General features: G+C 42.9%; 1 protein-coding gene across 1 annotated transcript in view; it reads left to right on the forward strand.

Annotated features, from left to right (window-relative positions):
* Positions 1-16456: 16456 nt before the first annotated feature.
* Positions 16457-19864, forward strand: part of LOC146178719 (monocarboxylate transporter 12-like) — a 29698-nt gene continuing 26290 nt past the window's right edge. Inside the window, exon 1 of the mRNA XM_084578479.1 lies at positions 16457-17091. Coding sequence (XP_084434605.1) covers positions 16860-17091 — 232 coding nt within the window. The 5' untranslated portion in view covers positions 16457-16859. The remainder of the gene's footprint in view (positions 17092-19864) is intronic.

The following is a 19864-nucleotide window of genomic DNA, read 5'->3' on the forward strand; positions in this document are numbered from 1 at the left end:
GGGTAACAAACTGGATTCCAAGGGAAGGAAAGCGTAGCAGGGGGCGGCAGAAAGTTAGGTGGGCGGATGAGATTAAGAAGTTCGCAGGGGTCAAGTGGATGCAGTTAGCACAGAACCGGGTTAAGTGGAGAAATATGGGAGAGGCCTTCGCCCTGAAGTGGGTATAATCAGGCTGATGATGATGATGATGATGATGATGATGATGATGATGATGATTCCTCCATTATGGCATCTCTTAAAAAGTGGTTTGAAGGAAATACTTGACATTCGAATAAATGCATGAAAAATCGGAATGGCTATATTTATAAAAAAAAAGCTTAATCACAAAATACAAGCTTCTTTGTTGATACACTTTGTTCGAAATGATCGTACAGTTGCACAGCACGTACGCTCATTTCGTCGACACACCGTATACGCTCTCCGTGCTCCTGGTTATATTGTCACCGCTGCAGATGCGGTACGCGAATTTTTTAAAACATAACACCACAGAAAAACGTCGCCTGGACCGCGCCGGGAAAATATAGACGTAAAACTCCTCCGAATGTGCACATGGCCAATGGCTTCAATGGTGTCGGATGACCATCGCGAGGAAGACACGTGATGCACACGCCAAACAGCAGAAGGCAGCTCCGTAGTTGATAGCTGGCGCCTAAACGAAATGTAGGTAGTAACAGGACAGATGAGGGATTAGACAGCAATTTTGTTTCGAAAGGAAGGCAACCACAGGAATGGGTACACGCGAAAGAATATTTATCCTCAAATGCAGCAACAAAAATGCACTTCTTACGAATTTATTCAAATCTTAGCTATAGATGTAAACAAAGAACATCAAGCACGTATTGCTTCCCGAGTTTCTTTCTTAGAAGGTTAACAAAGCCAATTAATTAAAGAGGAAGGAGAGTGGAGCCGCCGTCCACTAGCGAACATTTCGACGGGGTGGGTGAGAGTGGGGTTCCTTCGCATAACTGCTGTCGGCATCAGTACTTTATGCCGCATTGCAAAGAAGGAGGTCGGGGTGTGAACTGGACAGCGTGGTTCAACTCAGTAACGATTATGTGCAGGCATGAGACGGCTGGCACGGAAAGTAGGAATGGCAGTCCGGCAGAATGGAAAAAAATTGAAAGAAATTAGAGTGAGTAGAAACAAAACAAAACAAAAAACTTTTGGAAAGCTGAATCTACCAAGACTCCGGTTTCGCGTTTTAGAAATATAATTCAGTTGCTTTATCGGGTTCCGCTCGCATCGGGCATTCTCTAAGTAAACCTTTATTCCGCTTTAATCAACGAGCCTACATATCCTACGGCCAGAGTGGCCGTCTTGGAATCTCGATTGACTCCGTTGAAAAATATGAAGTCATTCAAGATATCCCTCACCTGTCTCTAGATTTTATTGCTTCGTCATGATTTTTGTTGACGACGAACAACGCCGCCGCTGATGACGACGCCGAATTTCCCCCGACATGAGATTGTTACGCCATTGTGCTAAAGAAGAAAAAAACAATTGCTATGGGGTCTGTTATTCAGGAAAGCCTAGTGGGGTACCCTGACACGGACTCTTCATTTCTCGCTCGCGTGCGTTTCCACACATTTCGCAGCGCTGCTCTGTGATGCGGCGATTATCGACTCAGCAGTCGACGCTCGCGTGTTCATGTTAAAAGGCTGTGAGGATGTACTACCGAGAGCAAATTTTTATTGTATGTGATCGTGTGGAATAAAAAATGGATTTCGCAGCATTCACGTAACAGTCGCCAGAAGTGCTGTAATTATGGAATGGGCGTTTTGTCATCAAGTACTAGTAACAATACATTGGCATTAGAGCGCGAAACAATTCCAGAAGTATTAATATTCCAGAAACTTTGCATCTCGTAATCTTTTGCTGCCGACAGCGCACTTGCGTATCTTATTATGAAAGCAGGAATCTATTTCAAATAAGCTCTTGGTCGCCTTATGGGAATGATCTTCTCGTTTTATATTAATCGCTTGTGAGATACGGGAATAGTTCATATCCCTTATAGTGAATTTAATAGGCTAAGATGTTTCCGAAAGTTCTCAGTTCGTTGCGTACTTTTCTAGGCCGTATTGAAAGTCCTTCAAATATTCTTTTCTTGAGGATGATGGGTAGTGAAATTTCAAGGATCACTGAAGTGTTAGGGCTTTCCGTAAACTATAGTTTTTTGGGTGGCGATGTTCTGAGCGAACAAGATCGTGGAGGAAGTTGGCTTTCTTTCTAGAATAGTGGAAGGTAGATTTAGTGCCAAAGTGAAAGAATTACCACACTTATTATACGAAAAACAAAAGAGAACAACAACGACAACAGAGAATAGATTTTAAATACGTGATTTAGGAAGCCCACTGTCAATAACTAACTTTTCCTGCCAAAAAAGCACACAAACGCAAAGCAAAAAACAGGAAACCACCTCAACCTTCGCAGAACGTGTTTTCTAGGCAGGCAGATGCCCGGCTACCAGTGATAACGAAGGATTGCGCTGCAGAACGCCTTATATATGTGGCACGCAATTCAACTTTAGCGCTGTTCGATTCTCGTGCCTCCAAATAGTTGTCCGAGCAAGGAACTAGGCGCACTTGTGTTCTCGTTGCTTACAGTGATGGGCTAAATTAGAACCGGCAACCTTCCCCAAGGAAGTATTGTGCTCCAGAAGGCGGTCGCTCAGAGCGCGTCCCGTCTGACCGAGATATCGTCCACCGAAAGAAATGGGGACTTCGGCATATAGCGCGTTTAACGTCGTTTACTTTGCTCAGAGCGTGTGCACACTTTCTTTGCACGCCTCGGCAAATGCTGCCTAATTGTAAGCGAGGAGAACTTGAACTTTCCGCCTCTTTTGTTTCAGACGATACGAAATCGAGCGCATGTAGATAATAGCAGCAATCCTCTGACGTCGAACCGCTTCGTTCTCCTCAAGGACACGCTTGCAAGGTTCAATTGTAGAAACAATCATTTCACATAATCTTCCGATAGTTGAGTCTTGTAAACTGCGCCTTTAAGCCTGACAATTTGAATTTCTCACTTTCCCCAATCAGAAGGAAGCAGCAGTTGCGCAGTGCGGCGCCATTGCAAGCTAAAGCAAAGTCATTACTTACCAACGTTAAGTGTCGTGGCTGGGAGCATGGTAAGGCCTTCACAGAGTCTGGCGGCTACATTCAGAAACATGGTCAGGTTCAATCAAGTCTAAGTCTTAAGTCCAGGAATTGAATCTTCCGAGATCTATGGATTTCGTGGTGAAAGTGATCCCATGAGCTTTCTCAATAACTGTGGAGGACATTCTGTGTATAGCTGTTGTTTCTTTACAAAAACTAGGTAATCGACCCCGTAACTAATTACCTTTAGTAAGCTGTTCTCCAACTCCTTTCCTTATAAATTATGCCAAGGAACAAATAGGTTACCAGCTGTGTCATGTGGGCAACACTTCATATTCCAGAACGCTATGCAAACACACCACTAACCCAAACAATGGCAGACCTGAGGTAGAATACTTCAACAAAAAATTCAGCAGACATATCACATACGGTAAAATCAGAAATCAAATGAAACTTTCTCCGAGAAAGAAGCCGCTGACAGGTAAAAGCCGTCTAATTGCGGCTTGCCGAAATCAGGCTGCGCCTTACTACATGTCGGACGCAGTTCTAGTACGAGGAAAGACACTACAACGAGTTTAACTTTGCAAACTTTAGTTGATAGACAACTTAGTACGTAACGCAACAAACACATCACATGAAAGCATAATGAGCTTAAAATACATTAAAAACGTAGTGGATTTCAAATAAATAATCTTCTGAGCACCAAAATATTCAAAACATATTCAGGTTAACCTGTTTGTTTCAATGCTTAGCCTTTTATTGACATTTATCATTGATAAGTAGTTCACGGCAAAATCAAGGACCATCAGCAAAATAAACGTGACCTAATATTTAGAACCAATACAATAAAACTACAAGCACAAATATGCAAACAAATATGAAACGGTAGCCAAAAGGAGATGTTCTTGAATTGCTCGTATTGGCATCTGTACAGGCTTAGTATCGATTAGCGCAACACTACTTGTTAAAACAGCAGCATGACATGAATTGGATTGGACACCATAAGTCCTGTAAAGCAATGAGGCTGCACACCTGCCTCATTGTGATATGTACAATCTTGCACGATTCGGAAGTTATCGCTTGAGCGTTGATGTGCCTAGCTTTCCAGGTGCGTAACGGCCGATTTACGGAAAAGAGAAAGTCACGATATTGCATTCTTATCCCCCTCGTGTGCTGTTCAATGCTACAACCATTCTCCCCACGACGAACTTACCATGTCTTTTTGTTCTAAGCTTTAATTCATTGCGATGAAATGTGTAGTTTGTTACCTCTTATCTTTGGGAACGATAACAAAAATTGGTAGAAATACTTCAAGCGTAATGCAGTCACTGCCTAATAGCTAAAGCAAAATGAAAGCAAATAAAAAGATGCTCGCCCAGAGGGGAGCGGCGGCTGCCTAAGAAACAACAAAGAGAGTAAGAAAAGCTCGCCCCTTCAGAGGATACTGGGCCAAGGCGCGATAACCATCAAAACTCCCTAGACTGTACTTCAGATGTAAGTGCGGGGGCGAAGATTTATTGAATTCAGAGTTCTGCACTTGAAATTTGAAGCTGATAAAAATAGCTCTTTGGGCCAATTGGTTCATGCTAGCCAATAAAAAGACCAACGCGAAAAAGGACGACATAGGATAGAACGACAGGACGGGCACTTACTACCAACTGTTTATGCCCGAGAAAAACCAGCAAAATATGAGCCAAAACGCAGACCGTGTGACCATTGGGAGGAGGGGCGAAGAAGAAAAGAAAAGAGTTAAAGAGAGAGAGAAAGAGAGAGAAGGCAGAGAGGTTAACCAGGAAAGCTTCCGGTTTGCTACCCTGCACTGGGGTAGGGAATGAGTAGATTAAAGGAGAAAGATAGAAGAGAATGATAGGAAAGGTAAGGCGGTGAGGAGCACAGTCACAGTTTCTCAATCAAGTTTGTGTCTCTCATAAAACACATAAGTGCTTTGAAGGCTTTGCCGTTACACCCCTTCTGTGGCCATGGGCCGAGGATTTTCTCCTCTGGGAAAGGACGGCTGTCATGATGGTCCAGAGCCGAACGCAGCGCATATCTTTCGCTTGAAAAAGCAGGGCACTCGCAAAGGAGATGCTGTGTGGTCTCTTCGCAGCCGCATCTTTCACAGTTAAGGCTATCCGCCATTCACATCACATAAGCGTATTTTTTGGTGAATGCAACACCGAGCCACATACGGCACGTCAGTGTTGTTTCGCGCCGCCCTTTGTTAGGGGGAACACGAAGGCGCAGCCCAGGGTCTTGTTCCCTGAGGCGTCGATTGGAAAATTCTCCTTCGTTCCAGTCTGAAACCGTTAGCTCCGCCACTAAGGAACGAAGTTAAATCATGTATTATATTTATAGCGTTAATTTTGTTTAATCGCATCAAGACACCTTCCGCACCGATCTTTGTAGCACAATAGCCAGATAACAATAACAGAGATCAAGAGAGCATGGAATCACTGCATGACACATGAAGGATGACCGAGATGAAACGATTAACAACGGCGTGGACTAGCGACGGTGTCAGAAACGGTAAAAACAAAAAAGGCTATTGATCAGGTGAACGCGGCAAAAAACAGATAAACAAAAGCAGCTACAACCTAAAAAAAGATAAACCATTACACAATCTTTGGGGAAGCCAGCGACAACTAAGGCGAAATAGGAGATCAAAAACCACTAAAACAACCCGGTTATGGTTCAGTAAATAAGAGAAGAAATTTACAACTTGAAAATTCAAAGAAGCTTAAAAGAATGAAAAGAGGGATTTAGTTATGATCTAGCTAACGCGTTTCTTTTCCGCGGAATGAAATCAATGAAGTGCGGACACAAGAGTCGCCCGCCTTAGCAATATATTAAGCCTCTATACCCTCCCTTTCAGTGTTTTTTTTTTTTTTTTGCTGTCCCACAGAACTAATATCGGCTCGCATTTGGGTCCAGACTGGTTGCAGTGATCTGAAAGGTATCTCCTGAACCTGTGTTATTCACTGAGAAAGCGCTCCCTGGCCCTAACATTAAAACACAGTCCCGTCTGCTTTATGTACAATCTACGGCATGTTAGGGGGATCTGATACACCACCCTGGTATGGCAGTTGGTGTATTATTCTGCATGCCTAATAGCGCATGGCGCCTATCTTCGTCTTTTATTTAATGCACACATCTTCGACAGCTTGCATGGGGCAGAAAAGAAGACCGCACATCTTACCTTCCAGCTATCGTTCTACGGTGTGCGACACCTTGTGAAGGTAGGAGATTACAGCCACGCGGTTCTCCACTTTTTCCTTCATTTTCCGTTTAACTTTGCATCATTGCCTTGTACTGATTAGATACCAGAGAAGGGGAGTATCTAGCGCGATAAAGACGTTGCACTTGGTCGTTAAATCTGGAGTGCGCCATGTGGACACAGCTCTTACTAAAGGCAGCATGAAGCGCATTTCTCACTATCGTGCGTTTTATCAGCTTGTGCGCGCTATCAAAACGAAGCAGGCTCTATCTGGACCTTACGGTATACGATCAGCAAAGGTGGGGGTCGCAGAAAAGAAGCAGCAAGTCTAGAAACTGAATTTGGTTGTTCATTTTCACTTCGGAGGTTTGAGTTTGAGTTTGAGTTTATTTTGATTTAGACAAAACTGTCTGGGTGAAGAGGGCTAAAGGTGACACGCGTGGTCACCTGACTGGGCCCTAGACACCCTACATTCATGCAGACAGAGTTTGGAATACAGCAAGAACACAGCAAGTTTGGAGCATAGCAAGAACACAGCAAACGATTTCATGTTGCAATATATACATAGGAAAAAAAACACCTTTGTTACAAAACAAACAATACCCACAGATAGGTTTGCTTGACAAAAAAAACACCTTTGTTCCAAAAAAATAATACAAACAGATACGTTAATTTGACAGAGCGAAAAGAAAGACATTCCAGAAGAACTGGATCTTCCAAACAGTGTATAATATGCGAACATTGCATTGCTTACACACACCAGCTGGTTTAAACATATTCACGTGGCATTCACTGAAGAAAATGACTAAAGAAGAATATCTTTGCCTGTTTCCGGAAGGCAGGCAGAGAGGAACAGGTTTTCATGATATCAATCAGGTCAGGATAGAGGTTCAGGAGGTTAGGAATTTGCCAACTGAATAATTGTCTACCATAATTCGTCCGGCAGTTGTTCTTGATAAAAATGGTTTTCCTAAATTCGTAATGTGGCTCATGTTTTGTATATTTGAATATGAATAGTGCTGGATTGCTTTTAAAATCTGAAAAGGCAACCTCTGACAATCGCAGCTTAAATAATGATTCAATGTCCAGAATTCGATTTGGCATAAAATGTAATGATGTCGAGTCACGTCGTGATAGATTTTCAATAAAGCGGACACCTTTCTTCTGTAATAAATAGAGGCTTTCCATATTTGTCCTCGAAGTGCTGCCCCATACAAGCAGGCAGTAATGTAGCCGCGAGTGAACAGTACTGAAATAGAGCTGATGCCGGAGATAACGAGGCAACAGTAAACGGAACCGATTGAGCATACCAATGCATTGTGCAACACTGCGTTTATTGAAGCGAACATGACAAGACCAACTCAGGTTTTCCTGAAACTGAACGCCTAAAAATTTGATTTCTGAAACCCGTTCTAGTGGTCGCGACTGAAATATCACTTCATTACTAATATGAACAGCCTTGTTAACTGAAGTAAACACAATGTACTTTGTTTTGTCAACATTTAATGCTAGCTCATTTGCAATAAGCCAATCAGATAAATTCTCAAGCCATAAATTTACATGTGGAATTAAGGAGTCTAAGTTTTCTGCTGAAAAAAATACACTTGTATCGTCGGCGTAAAGGATGATAGGAGGAGTTTCTGGTAGAGATACAATGTCGTTAATGTACAGAAGAAACAAGGTAGGTCCTAAAATTGACCCTTGGGGAACCCCAAATTTAATCAACTCAGACTCGGAGGTGAAACCATTGACAACAACATACTGAGAGCGGCATGAAAGGTAATTCTGCAATAGTTTAAGTGGAACCCCTCGTATTCCATAAAATGGCAGTTTAATAAGAAGTATATCATGTTTAATTGAATCGAATGCTTTACTAAAATCTAGAAAAACACCTAATGTGTACAGATGATTTTCTATGTTTTTGATAAGCTTTTCCTTGATACTAAGCAAAGCAGATTCAGTCGATTTACTTTTTTGAAATCCGTATTGGCTAGAAGAGATTAACTCATGTTTATTAAGGTAGTTAGTGATTCTAATATTAATCACTTTCTCTACTAATTTAGAAAACAACGGGAGAACTGATATAGGTCGGTAATTACTGATGATATTTGCAGCACCGCCTTTAAACAAAACAGCCACTCTTGCTATCTTCATTTTGTCGGGGAAAACACCTGTTGTCAAGATTAGATTTGTCAGATGACAGAGTAGATTAACTATTAAGTCAGCAATTGCTTTAATTGGTGCTACCTTAATGCCATCAAAACCACAGGAACAGCTGTTTTTGAGGCCAAGTAAAGCTCAGTCCATCTGACGAGGCTGTGAACAGGTCGGGAATTTCTTGAACAGTCTCCTTAACCGACCAGTGCCGACCCTGTACAAAACCACGAGGTAATTGCCAGCATGCCTGTATACAATAATTATATGCTTATATTTAGGTTTTTTCTGAAGCTTTTCCTGAATGTGGATGCCACCCAAAACCGGGCCAACAGACGACACGATGCAAATCCCCGACGTTTGTACATAGAATTGACCGCCGAAAGACACCACGGTGGACGTCAAACACGGTGGAAGTGAGGTACGGTGGATGTGAGGGAAATGAGGTTCTACCTCACGTCCCCCGTGGTGTTTTTCAGCGATCAATTCTATGTACAAAAGTCGAGGATTTGCATCGGCTCGTCTGTTGCCCTGGATTTGTGTTACATCTGCCTAGCTGTACTGGACAGATAAATTCTGGAAAACCGTAATGATAAGCATATGATTAAGGTATACAGGTATGTTGACGATTACCTCGTGGCATTGGACATGGTCGCAGCTGGTAGGTTACAAAAGACCATTCCAGAAATTGCCGACTTTTTCACAGCCTCAGCAGTTGGCCTGAGCTTTACCTCCTAACTGCTAATGAACAACTAAATTCAGTTTCTAGACTTGGTACTCTTTTTAGTGACCCATAAATTTACTGCTCGTATAGCGTAAGGTCGAGAAAGTGCCTGCTTCCTATTGATAGCGCACACTCAAAGCTGACAAAACGCACGATAGCGAAAAATGCGCTTCAGGCTGACTTTACTAGCGTCCACATGGCGCACTCCAACTTCGACAACCAAGTGCAGCGTCTTTATCGCGCTAGATACTCGCCTTCTCTCCTCTCTAATCTGTGCTAGGCAATGCTCCAAATGTTAAAAGAAGGGGGTAAGAAAACGAAGGAAAAAGAGAAGAACCGCGTGGCAGTAATCCCCTACCTTCACAGTTGCGCAACGTTAAAAAGATAGCTGGAAGGTACGATGTGCGGTCGTCTCTTCTGTCCCATGCAAGCTGTTGAAGATATGTGCATTGAGTAACAGACCTAGACAGGCGGCACACGCTACTAGGCATGCAGAACGATACACCAACTGCTCTACCGGGGTAGTCTATCAGATACCCCTCACATGCGGTAGAGTGTACGTAGGACAGACGGGACAGTCTTTTAATGATAGGGCGAGAGCGCACTTCCTCAATGTAAAAACCAGATGTTGGGGAAACCTTTAAGCTCACCTCAACCAGTCTGCCCACAAATGCGAGCCGATATTAGAGAGCACGAGGTTCTTCGGAACGGAGAAAAATAAAACTGAAAGGCCGGAGGTTATCAAGGATTATTTTATTGCTAAGGCGGTCGGCACTTGTGTCAGCACTCCATCGATTTCATTGCATGGAAAAGAATTGCGGTATCTGGATCACAGCTAAACCCCCTTTTTTAATTGTTTTAAGTTTCTGTAAGTGTGAGCGTTGTAAATTTATGCCTGTTCACCCTCTTATTTACCGAACCGTGCCCTGGCTGTCTTAATGCTTTCTGATCCCCTATTTTGCCTTGGTTATCGTTGGCTTCACCAAATATTGTATAACGGTGTATCTTTTTCTAGGTTGTGACTCTGCTTTTGCTTCGCTGTTTTGTACCGCATTCACCTGCTCGTTTTTGTTTCGTTTTATTGCTTCCAACACCGCCTCTAGGCCACACCGTAGTTAGGCATTTCATCTTGATCATCCTTCATGTGTCATGCAGTGATGCTATGCTCTGTTCATCTCTGTTTTTGCGATATGGCACTAGTGCTACAAAGATCGGTGCGGAGTGTGCCATGAGGCAGTTTAAAATAAAATTAGCCTTGTACACATATTACATGATTTATCTCTGTTTTCTTTCTTTTTTTTTTATCTTCGCCCCTCCTCTTAATGGTCACATGGTCTGCGTTTTGGCTTATATTGTGCTTGATTTTCCAGAGAATACACAGTTGGTAGCCAGCACCTGTCCTGTCGGTTTGTATCCTTTTGTCACCGTATTTGGTGCTGGTCTTTTTATGACCTGAAGCTAACGGGAAAACGCGCTAAACTAAAAACGTTAATGGATTCAGCTGAAAGTAGCTTATGGTGAAAGGAATAGTCCTATGTTTATGACAAGGCATATTAAAACGGCACAATGCGCCCTACTGACAGATTTTCAGATTTCAGGATTCACTGTGTTTTTTTATTTCATTGACAAGAATAAATAATAGCAATCAGTTGTCGACAAAAGCAATGCGTTATAATTAAGCATTTTATTGTTTTTGGCAAGACATGGGGGCGTCAATTTAGTATTCCAAGAACCTTATTGCTTGGTGTAGTTTTGATCAGCATGTTTGCTCAGGTGATGTTACGCCAAGTGTCGAGGATTTTAACGCAATGGTGTCAATGTTCACCAAACATCGGACTGTCAGCCGGTGTCGGTGAGTGAGAAATCAAGAACATGGTGCTGACAGGCGCTAACTGGCAGCTGACATGGCAGAACACTAATTTAACGTAGGGTTCGCTGGCTGGCATTACTTTGGCAGGAGCTGCCAGCTTAGTACACTCCATTCATATTGGAGGGGGATATCAGAATTACCTGCAGACCCTTTGCATTCCAGTTAAACCTAGGCCACGCAGGAACATTCATACGGCTTGAATGGAGCGGGAATTTATATGTGGGCTGGTAGTATGCTATCGCGTCGTACCTGCAAAGACAGAGATTAAGTGCTCCCCATATTTTCGGCGCCTGTTTGTGAAGAAAGAACTTAAGCACTACCGCTTACTCCGTAATGTCCAGGTTAGACTACAAGGTTAGATTATGGATACCTTCAAATGGTCTTGTAAAGTGAATATTAAGCTTCTACAAGCTCTTTATGTTTTACTTCATCCTTTGTTCGCAGTGCTGATTCCGCATATTTCTGCCTATCAAACAGCCTAATCTATCCGGCTACATATGAAAGCACCACTTCTTTCTGCGGGTAACCCACAGCAAAGATTTTATGGTCCGGATGGTCAAGGGCACAGGTAGCTTCGGTGTACTAGGTTTCAGATACCATAAAAGCTGTCCGGTATCCACGGAATAAAGGAAAGATTCGAGCACAAAGTGCCTATTTTGCAAAGAACGGTAATTTAGAAAAGACAATCCGTCTTCAGGTTTAAGGCTCACGAGGCAGTCGAACTGCACTGGCATAAAATCTGATGTTTCTGGTTAACTCTAATTGACTGGCTAAAAAGATACGACTACGGTGTCCCATCGCAGCTAGTCAAGATATCTACGTCACCCAAGCCGCAAACAAGCCATCGTCCTTACAAGAAAAGATTATTCGATATTTGCACCACACATGCGTCTATCAACCTCCTTCTTTAAGGCGATCGCGTTTCGTTGTTCATGGTTAAAATCTCGCGTGCACGAGATATATTTGCGAGCTTTCACGAGATGTGTTCTTGTCTAGCGTTCCTGCCATCTGAAATACCACACTTGAATACACGCCAAGGAACGCCACGTGACAGGGGCTGCCGTGCACCGTCCCAACTCACGCTTGCTGGAGAAAGTGTACCAGATACTGCACCTTTCCTTCCTGTAAACCAAATATAATTATATATATCACTGCAGTAAACCAAATATAATTATATATATCACTGCAATGAACGTGCACTAGGGGAAGGAAATTTGTTCGGCACGACCCCCGGACTTGCTAGGAAACGCTCTAAAAAGGGCGCGTAATATACCGTGTGCAACAACAACGCTCAGGCTTTCGTATTTTACCAGTGCATATTCTGCAGTGCTCTCTGACTCACTTTTCGTTTTTGTATTTTGCCGGTAGCACCGAGTAGGTACTTGTTATCGGGGTCGAAGTGAGCATTTATGAAAACTGCTTAGGGTGGTTCGCATTTAAACGACACAGTTGCAGCCCAATTTCTTTTTTTATTGGTGCCTTAGCTAATATATTCTTTTATCACGATGCACGAATAACACAATACTGTTCGTTGCACTTGACTTTTACGAGAGTACTAACTGACATTTGTCAGTTTCATGCTACATCATCGGTTTGCCGACTCCCCCAGCTAGCATCATCACTATGCTCAAGATGAGATGGCGCACCTTTGATATTTAGCTTGTTCCAGCAGGAGAACCTTTCAAGCTGTTCTTTACACCCAATATTCTTGAGGTTTTCAATTTTGAGTACTTCTCTACTTCTTTTCAAGGACTTGTTTCTTAGCCGTTTTCAATTCTTTGTTACATTGATTTGAACACAAAAGTCGCTAAAAACCTAATGCTAATTTGTAGCTATAAAACTTGGGAACGCATTTCCTTTAGGAAGCCATCTAGCTCAGAATTCGAGCCGCTATCTTCCTGAGTATCTATACAAGCGTCTTGTTCAGCCTTTTTGTTCCCTTCGTTGCTACTAGTAATTCTTCCGCAAGCCAGTCCAAAAGTAGCATCACTGTAGCATAACTCCTTACGAAAAGACCATGAACCATTCAGCCTCAGTGCAAAATTGTAAAACCGCATGCAGAGCAAGTGTCAGAAACCTTTCCGCCCCCCCCCCCCCCCTACAAAGTGCACAAGGTAGTGAATGTGACAATATGCGCAAAGCCACTTAATAGTAAAGCTTGCGTCGTGCTCCGAGTATTTATCCATAATTCGAGGCAGCCCAACCATTGCCGTATACGCCATGGTTGGGCTGCCTAACCCTGAAAGATCCGCGAGTGCTGAGCCATATGTACCGCGTGTCGGCTTCCAGAAAAGAACCGCTGACCTTGGTAAGTGGGGTCGACGAATTCCAGATTTCTTAGCTTCAAAGTTAAGGACGGTTAGTGAATGTGACAACATGCGCGCTACCGTACACCTCGTAATTATACTGCCTTTAGGAATGACCACCTGAGGGCGCCCATAATAACTTGTAGGATAAGAAGTACGGAAGCTGTCAAGGTATGCAAAGGTTTAAGACAAGGTTGTCCTCTATCACCGCTGCTGTTAGTGCTTTATATAATAAACCTGGAACGGAGGATACAAGAAAGTAACCTAGGTTTAATCTGTCATATAATAGATTAGACGAAAAAGCGGTAAGCAACGCCTCCCAGGTTTGATGTTTGTAGACGATATTGTGCTTCTAGCTGAGAGTTTGGACGGATTCCGAGCTCTAGTTAAGTATTGCGAAGACGAAGGGGACGTTCTAGGCTTCAGTTTTAGCGCCGTTATGTCGGGTCTAATGATTTTCAATGGCTGAACTGATCAGGGTCTTAAAATACAATGCCATGAAATACCCAGAGCAGCAGAATATAAATATCTCAGGGTATGGGTAAACGAAGGATTGGCGTACATTGGAAAGCATGAGCAATCACTTAAGGCCAAAGAGCGAAGAAATGCCCGGATAATGAAGCATAGAGCATTGTGGGGATACAAGAGGTATGAGGTTTTGAGGGGTATTTGGAAAGGAATTATGATGCCCGGGCTTACTTTCGGAAATGCGGTTTTGTGCCTAAAATCAGAGGTACAGTCGACATTAGAAATATATCTGAGAGCAGTCGGACGATTAGCACTAGATTCCCACGGCAAAACCACAAATGAGGCGGTACAGGAAGATATGGGCTGGGCATCTTTCGAAGTACGGGAAGCTCAGAGTAAAATATTATATGAGGAACACCTGAGAAAATTGGGCAGTACTAGATGGGCAGCTAAAGTATTTAAATACCTATACCTAAAAAACGTTGACAAACAATGGAGGAAAAGACCTAGGAAACTAACCAGTAAGTATGCAGGTCACAAGGACGAAGAAATAAAGAGCGTTAAGCAACAGGTGGAAAACACAGAATGTAAAAAATGGATAAATTCGATGGAAAAGAAATAGAGTGTGGAATTATACCGAAAGTGGAAAAGGCAGGTCAGGAAGGAAACTTTCTTTGACAACTCAAGAGGCAGTGCCCTACGTTTTAAAGCTTGATCAGGGTGCATTCGAACACGCAGCTACAAAAAGAAACTTAACAATGAACATGATGCAAGTGCTGTATGTGGTAAATCCAGTGAAACAATTGACCATATTATACACGAATGTAATCGTATCCATCCGGAAGTCGATGCAGGCAAAGTCACTCTTCCTGAAGCTCTGGGGGTTTAGAGATACCAGTGGCCGGGTGAATAAATCGGCGGTGGAAGCTAGCAAAAAACGACTGGAAAATTGGTGGTTTAAAAGCTGAAAAGTTACATAATATTAGTAATGTAAAACAAAAATTCAATAAATGAATGATGGTATAGTTAACCAATCTAAAATGATAATTAAGATATAGGGAGAAAAATGAGTATGATAGCTGCTGCTACCACTCCGTTTCAAAGGAGACGCTCCTATATTCCATCCATTCAGCTATGCACAGTAGCTAACGCACGCATACGTAGACCTCATTGCTTCATTATACGTCACGTTCAGTCCTAGGGCTCAAATAGTCCTCACGAGAGTTAATAGAAGCATATCACTTTGATAAAGAGATTCTACATGCTGGAAAAGCTTCGTTTCTTTCCTTTTGACCACGTTCCTAAAGCGTGAGATATATAACCGTGATGAGGCAGTACTTCTTTCCGGGTGTTGATTTGTCTGGAAAAGTATAACTTTTGACTGGAAAAGTATAACCTGCTGATGCCGTCTTCGTCTTCTTCGCCCTGTTTGAATATGCGTAGCCGACAAAAATTCAGTTACATTTCGTTTTTGACGATAGCAATTAAATGGCAGATAAAAGACTTTAGTGTTTATATTTCTCGGATCACGAAAATTGCTTCTATATATAACGTATGGAAAGCAGATTTTGCTGAGAAAGAACTAAAGAAGTTCAAATTCCAGTGATTTCATACAATGTCTTTGTGTAATTACTAAAAAACACCCGTACTTGTTTCGAATAATTGACGGTGGAAACAATGTAATTCAAACCATTTGAGCGAAAGTACAAAGTCAACTGTCACAAGGTAGATCTCTTGCGATAATCGATTTATGAATAAACTGAGCTTTAGCTACAGCTTGTGCAAGCCTTATGCTATCCGCTGGAGGAACAACTGCCTCACAAAGTTATTTTGCATGTGTGGTATTCGATTTCTGTCCTACTTAGAGCTGAATACTCTGCTCTGGACTTCACTTCTTCGACAATCACTTAACCCATTAACCATCATTTGAGACCGCTTGGGGGTTCAGGTCCTTTCTTTGCGAGGTTTTTCCAGTGAATTTCCCACTTACTCGCTCATCTGCGACTCCGACCTCTCTATCCTACCGCAGATTAAAGGTGGCTCTCTGTGGGTCCCCCTCTCTCTCGTCCTTGAGCTTACAAAGAGATGTCCCCAGCATAGCGTGCAACATGCGCAATCCTCGACCACTGACGCATAACCGGGTTGCGCCTTTCGCGGTTTCTCTTTTGATGGCTGGCTCGCGTGTACGAGGAAAGCTGTCAATGCTCGCTCCGGGAGTCACGAAGTCAGGCACCGTGATAGCAGTGGCACAGATGACTAGAAAAGGGGTTTCAGCGCAGGCTAAAGAAACGGGTTTCAACGCATATCAGAGCACCAAAAGACAACGGCACTGCCAGGTGGTACTACACAGCGCGAGACGTTTTGCAGATAGTTCCTTCTTCCGCAGAGCCGGACCGATTCTCTTCCTTCCCTTTCCTTCGCCCTCCTTTCTACTCCTGTCCCGGCGTCTCGCATCCGCTGAACGATGGAAGCGGCCTATGCTTCGCAATGCGGTCAACAGGCTCCCCGCTTCTTGCACAATCACTCTCACTCTCTCGCGCGGCGTGGCGCGTCAAGGCTCTTCTAGCAACCCGCGGTGAAGTTGCCGTTCTGCTGCATATACGCGTTCCTAGTGCATGGAGTACGCGCGCAGGGCGCGCCATCTCCAGCATGCGGTGAGATTCTTCGCCCAGCTGTGTGTATAGAGATTGTCGGGAAGCCTTTGCCCTTTTCAACAGCAAGATAAAAGAATGCCCCCTAGCGCATCGTTCATGCCGGCGAGTGAACACAATGGATCGCATCAGCAAAATGTGACGGTGTAGGAAGCTCCGTGCTTTTGGTGACTCTGCGCCGGCTCTAGGCTATGTCCGGTAGCGCAGTTAGAAGCAAACAGCGTAGCCAAACTGGAGAGTAGCTAGGCGACAGGATAGTTGGAAGCTCAACTGTGCTATACTCTACTTGCGTCTGTCAGTACTCTTTGATAGTTTGAATCAGCCTGAATATCTTCACTGCCAGTCCTCCGTGTGTTCTGCTTCATTGTGGGAGTGAGATGCCCGAGCAGGGCTCTTCGTCGCCAACGGCGGTGGACGCCCTCAGGCGACGCGCTTTGACGGATCGGTGTTGGGGCGTCCCTTTCGCCGTGGCGTCGTCCGCCTTCCTGCTGGTCATGGTGAGCTCCTGCTACGGCTACCTGGCCGTGCTGTTCATGGAAAAATACGCCATCAACCACGAGCAGGTATCCCGGATCTCCAGTGCCCTGGTCATCGCGCACAGTTCATCAGGTAAGGCTCCGATCCCTGAGGACGCAGCGACGCGTATTGCAGTACTAATTGTATGGAGAGATGTTTAAACAACAATATATAAACAGACGCACTATCCTGTGCCCACGCGTACAGCTCAGCGATGGACATATGTTAATTCAAGTACATATAAACGGAAGTACTCCCGTGTATTCACACGTGTAGCTTGCGTAGCGATAGATGGATGGAAAAAATTATTTCGTCAGGCAGCACGTGCGGACGACTCCGTGTCAGGTGGCCATCAACCAATGGCTGACGGTGACTTCGTTGGCCCACTCCACGGTCCAGATCTGGACGGCCATGGTCATTTAGCGCGGAGGGAACTCGTAGAAATTTTGTGCTAAAGATATAAATAGGAAAGAAAAACTTTTGTTTTTCAATCAACAGATTTGAAGTCGACTCACAGTGTCCATTTTTAAAATTTCAATCAAAACAGATTTCTATAGGTTACTGCGGAATATAGTATTTTTGCTTTATACGTGTTCTTATTGAGATCACCATTTTCACCATGTATTTTTGAATAATCAAATTTCGAGTAATTTTTTATCATTACAATTTTCCGCTTGTTATTTGTTATGCGCGTTTGCAGCTATCTGTCCTAGGAATGAAGGCGCTTTCGATATATTTTAGGTCAACGTTTGCAAACTCCTTCGGCATTTAATATGATATATACTTTCAAAGCGCTTCTTTATTATCGAAAGACGACTATCTATCTCCAAATGCTGAGTCTGAGAAGCTGATTTTTTTTTTACCTCACTGATACAGCTTCTGCCTGCGTAGAGACTGTCTCGCAGTTTCCTAGCGTAAGTTAAAGCCGCCAGACGAGCTTACATACTCCCAATATTAATGGCAAACTATAAGAGTTCTAGTTTTTGCACTGCTTCCTTATTGTAGGCGAGGATTTAGGGGAACTCTCTAAGCCTCACACGAAATTTATGCCTAATTTCTTACGAGTAAGGGCACCTTTAAGGAATCACCATTTGGTTTGCCACCACCCATACCGGACTTTAATCAAATGCAGCAAATCGGTCAGCATATTTGAGACATTAAAGATGCCTTACGAAAGCATGATCCAAAAATAGGATTTCGAGTACAATTTTATTCCAGTGCTCTATACAGGGTGTTTCGCACAACTAGAACTAAGATTAAAAAAAAAAAGGCTGTACAGTGAAGCTTGATGAAACCAACGGCATTCGGTTGCCGTTACCTAACGCGCCTGAGAGTAATTTTACATTCCGCTCAATTATTTAACCATCCAAGATGACTTCTGTAAAATCTTAATTATTCAGGTTGGGGCGAAGTGGGTTTCACCATGTTGTAGAGGGTGTTCTGTAACAACCAATCCAGTTTTTTTTTTTACCACTGTACCTATGACATGGCCGATGTGTCCAGCATTTAAATGAAGCCCGCGAGAAATGAAAAAATAAAAACGTCCCGTGTCTGAGCTTGTGCATTATAATATTGCAGCGCTCCCAGTAACATTTGGACGAACCTAACGTACGCGGTGACCGTCCCTAATTGAGCGGCCACACGTTAATTTCGACGGGCAGCACCATGACAGAAATAAAAAAAACGCAGATCCCTGCCGTGAGTTTGGGGACTTCACTTCTCTCTCTTTCGTTTTAGTTTTCTCACTGTAATTCTTCGATAAAAATTCCGTGAGATTTGGCTGTCGGTGGCCTGGCCATTACTTATCTCTGCTCGTGGCTCAGCATTTCCATTCTGAGGCAGAATGGGCTGACGCATTTTTGAGGCTATGCTGGCAGGTGCTTGCCGCTCATTTCGATTCAGCGAGTCTGCATGCTTTCTTTATTAAACGCGTTTGGCAGCGCTCCAAAATGATAGCACAAGGCCGCAGTCACGTGGTATTTTCCCATATCTCCCGGGGCTTCTTTAAACGCCAGCAAAAATGATCACGTAGAAGTACTTTAGTAGAAAAAATGGGTCGATTATGTTTCTACCCTCTCTAAAACAAGATAAAGGCCACTCGGCCTTAAAGTAAATAATAAAGGTTTTGCACTATTCATCGTATTTTTTTTAGCTAAATGAGGGGAATATATATATATATATATATATATATATATATATATATATATATATATATATATATATATATATATATATATATATATATATATATATATATATATATATATATATATATATATCATGAGAAGCATTACATGATGACGAAAAACATGACATTTTTAAAATTATACGTTCAAGTTACGTGAAATTCGGAGGTAATGGGTTCGGTTCCCATTATCGGCACGTTGTTTTTTCTTCTACTTTGTGTTTAATTATCTTTCCCCTAAACAGATTACATTACGAATTTCTGTGATTATCCAAGTAAACATTAAAAAAAGACATAAAGTACCATCCCCAACGCTTTCCTTGGCCTCGTCGACTGTTGGCTTCTTTCCTTCTTTATATAGCGCATTATACAAAGCGTTTCTCGTTAATAAAACTGTTTCTAAATTTCTGATCCTTTTATCTCACGAATGAAGGCGTTATAGAAGTGCTGACTGTGATATGATTTTTTTTTTTTTACGTCGAAGCTTCCTATAAGCAGTGTGACAGTACATCCTGCATGCTATTGGTAAAAACGGTAACCTTACTACATGAAGGGGTCTCTTCTGTTTCACTGGATATCTTTTTCTTGCCTTCAGATATGTATCCTTCCGCTGCGTTCGGTCGCAGGAGTTTACAAAAGCATTTATTCTCCTTTCCCAGAGCAACGAAGTTCTTTGCTCGA

Source organism: Amblyomma maculatum, chromosome 9, assembly GCF_055883805.1.
Source record: "Amblyomma maculatum isolate TAMU_Amacu chromosome 9, ASM5588380v1, whole genome shotgun sequence".
NCBI classification, from domain to species: domain Eukaryota; kingdom Metazoa; phylum Arthropoda; class Arachnida; order Ixodida; family Ixodidae; genus Amblyomma; species Amblyomma maculatum.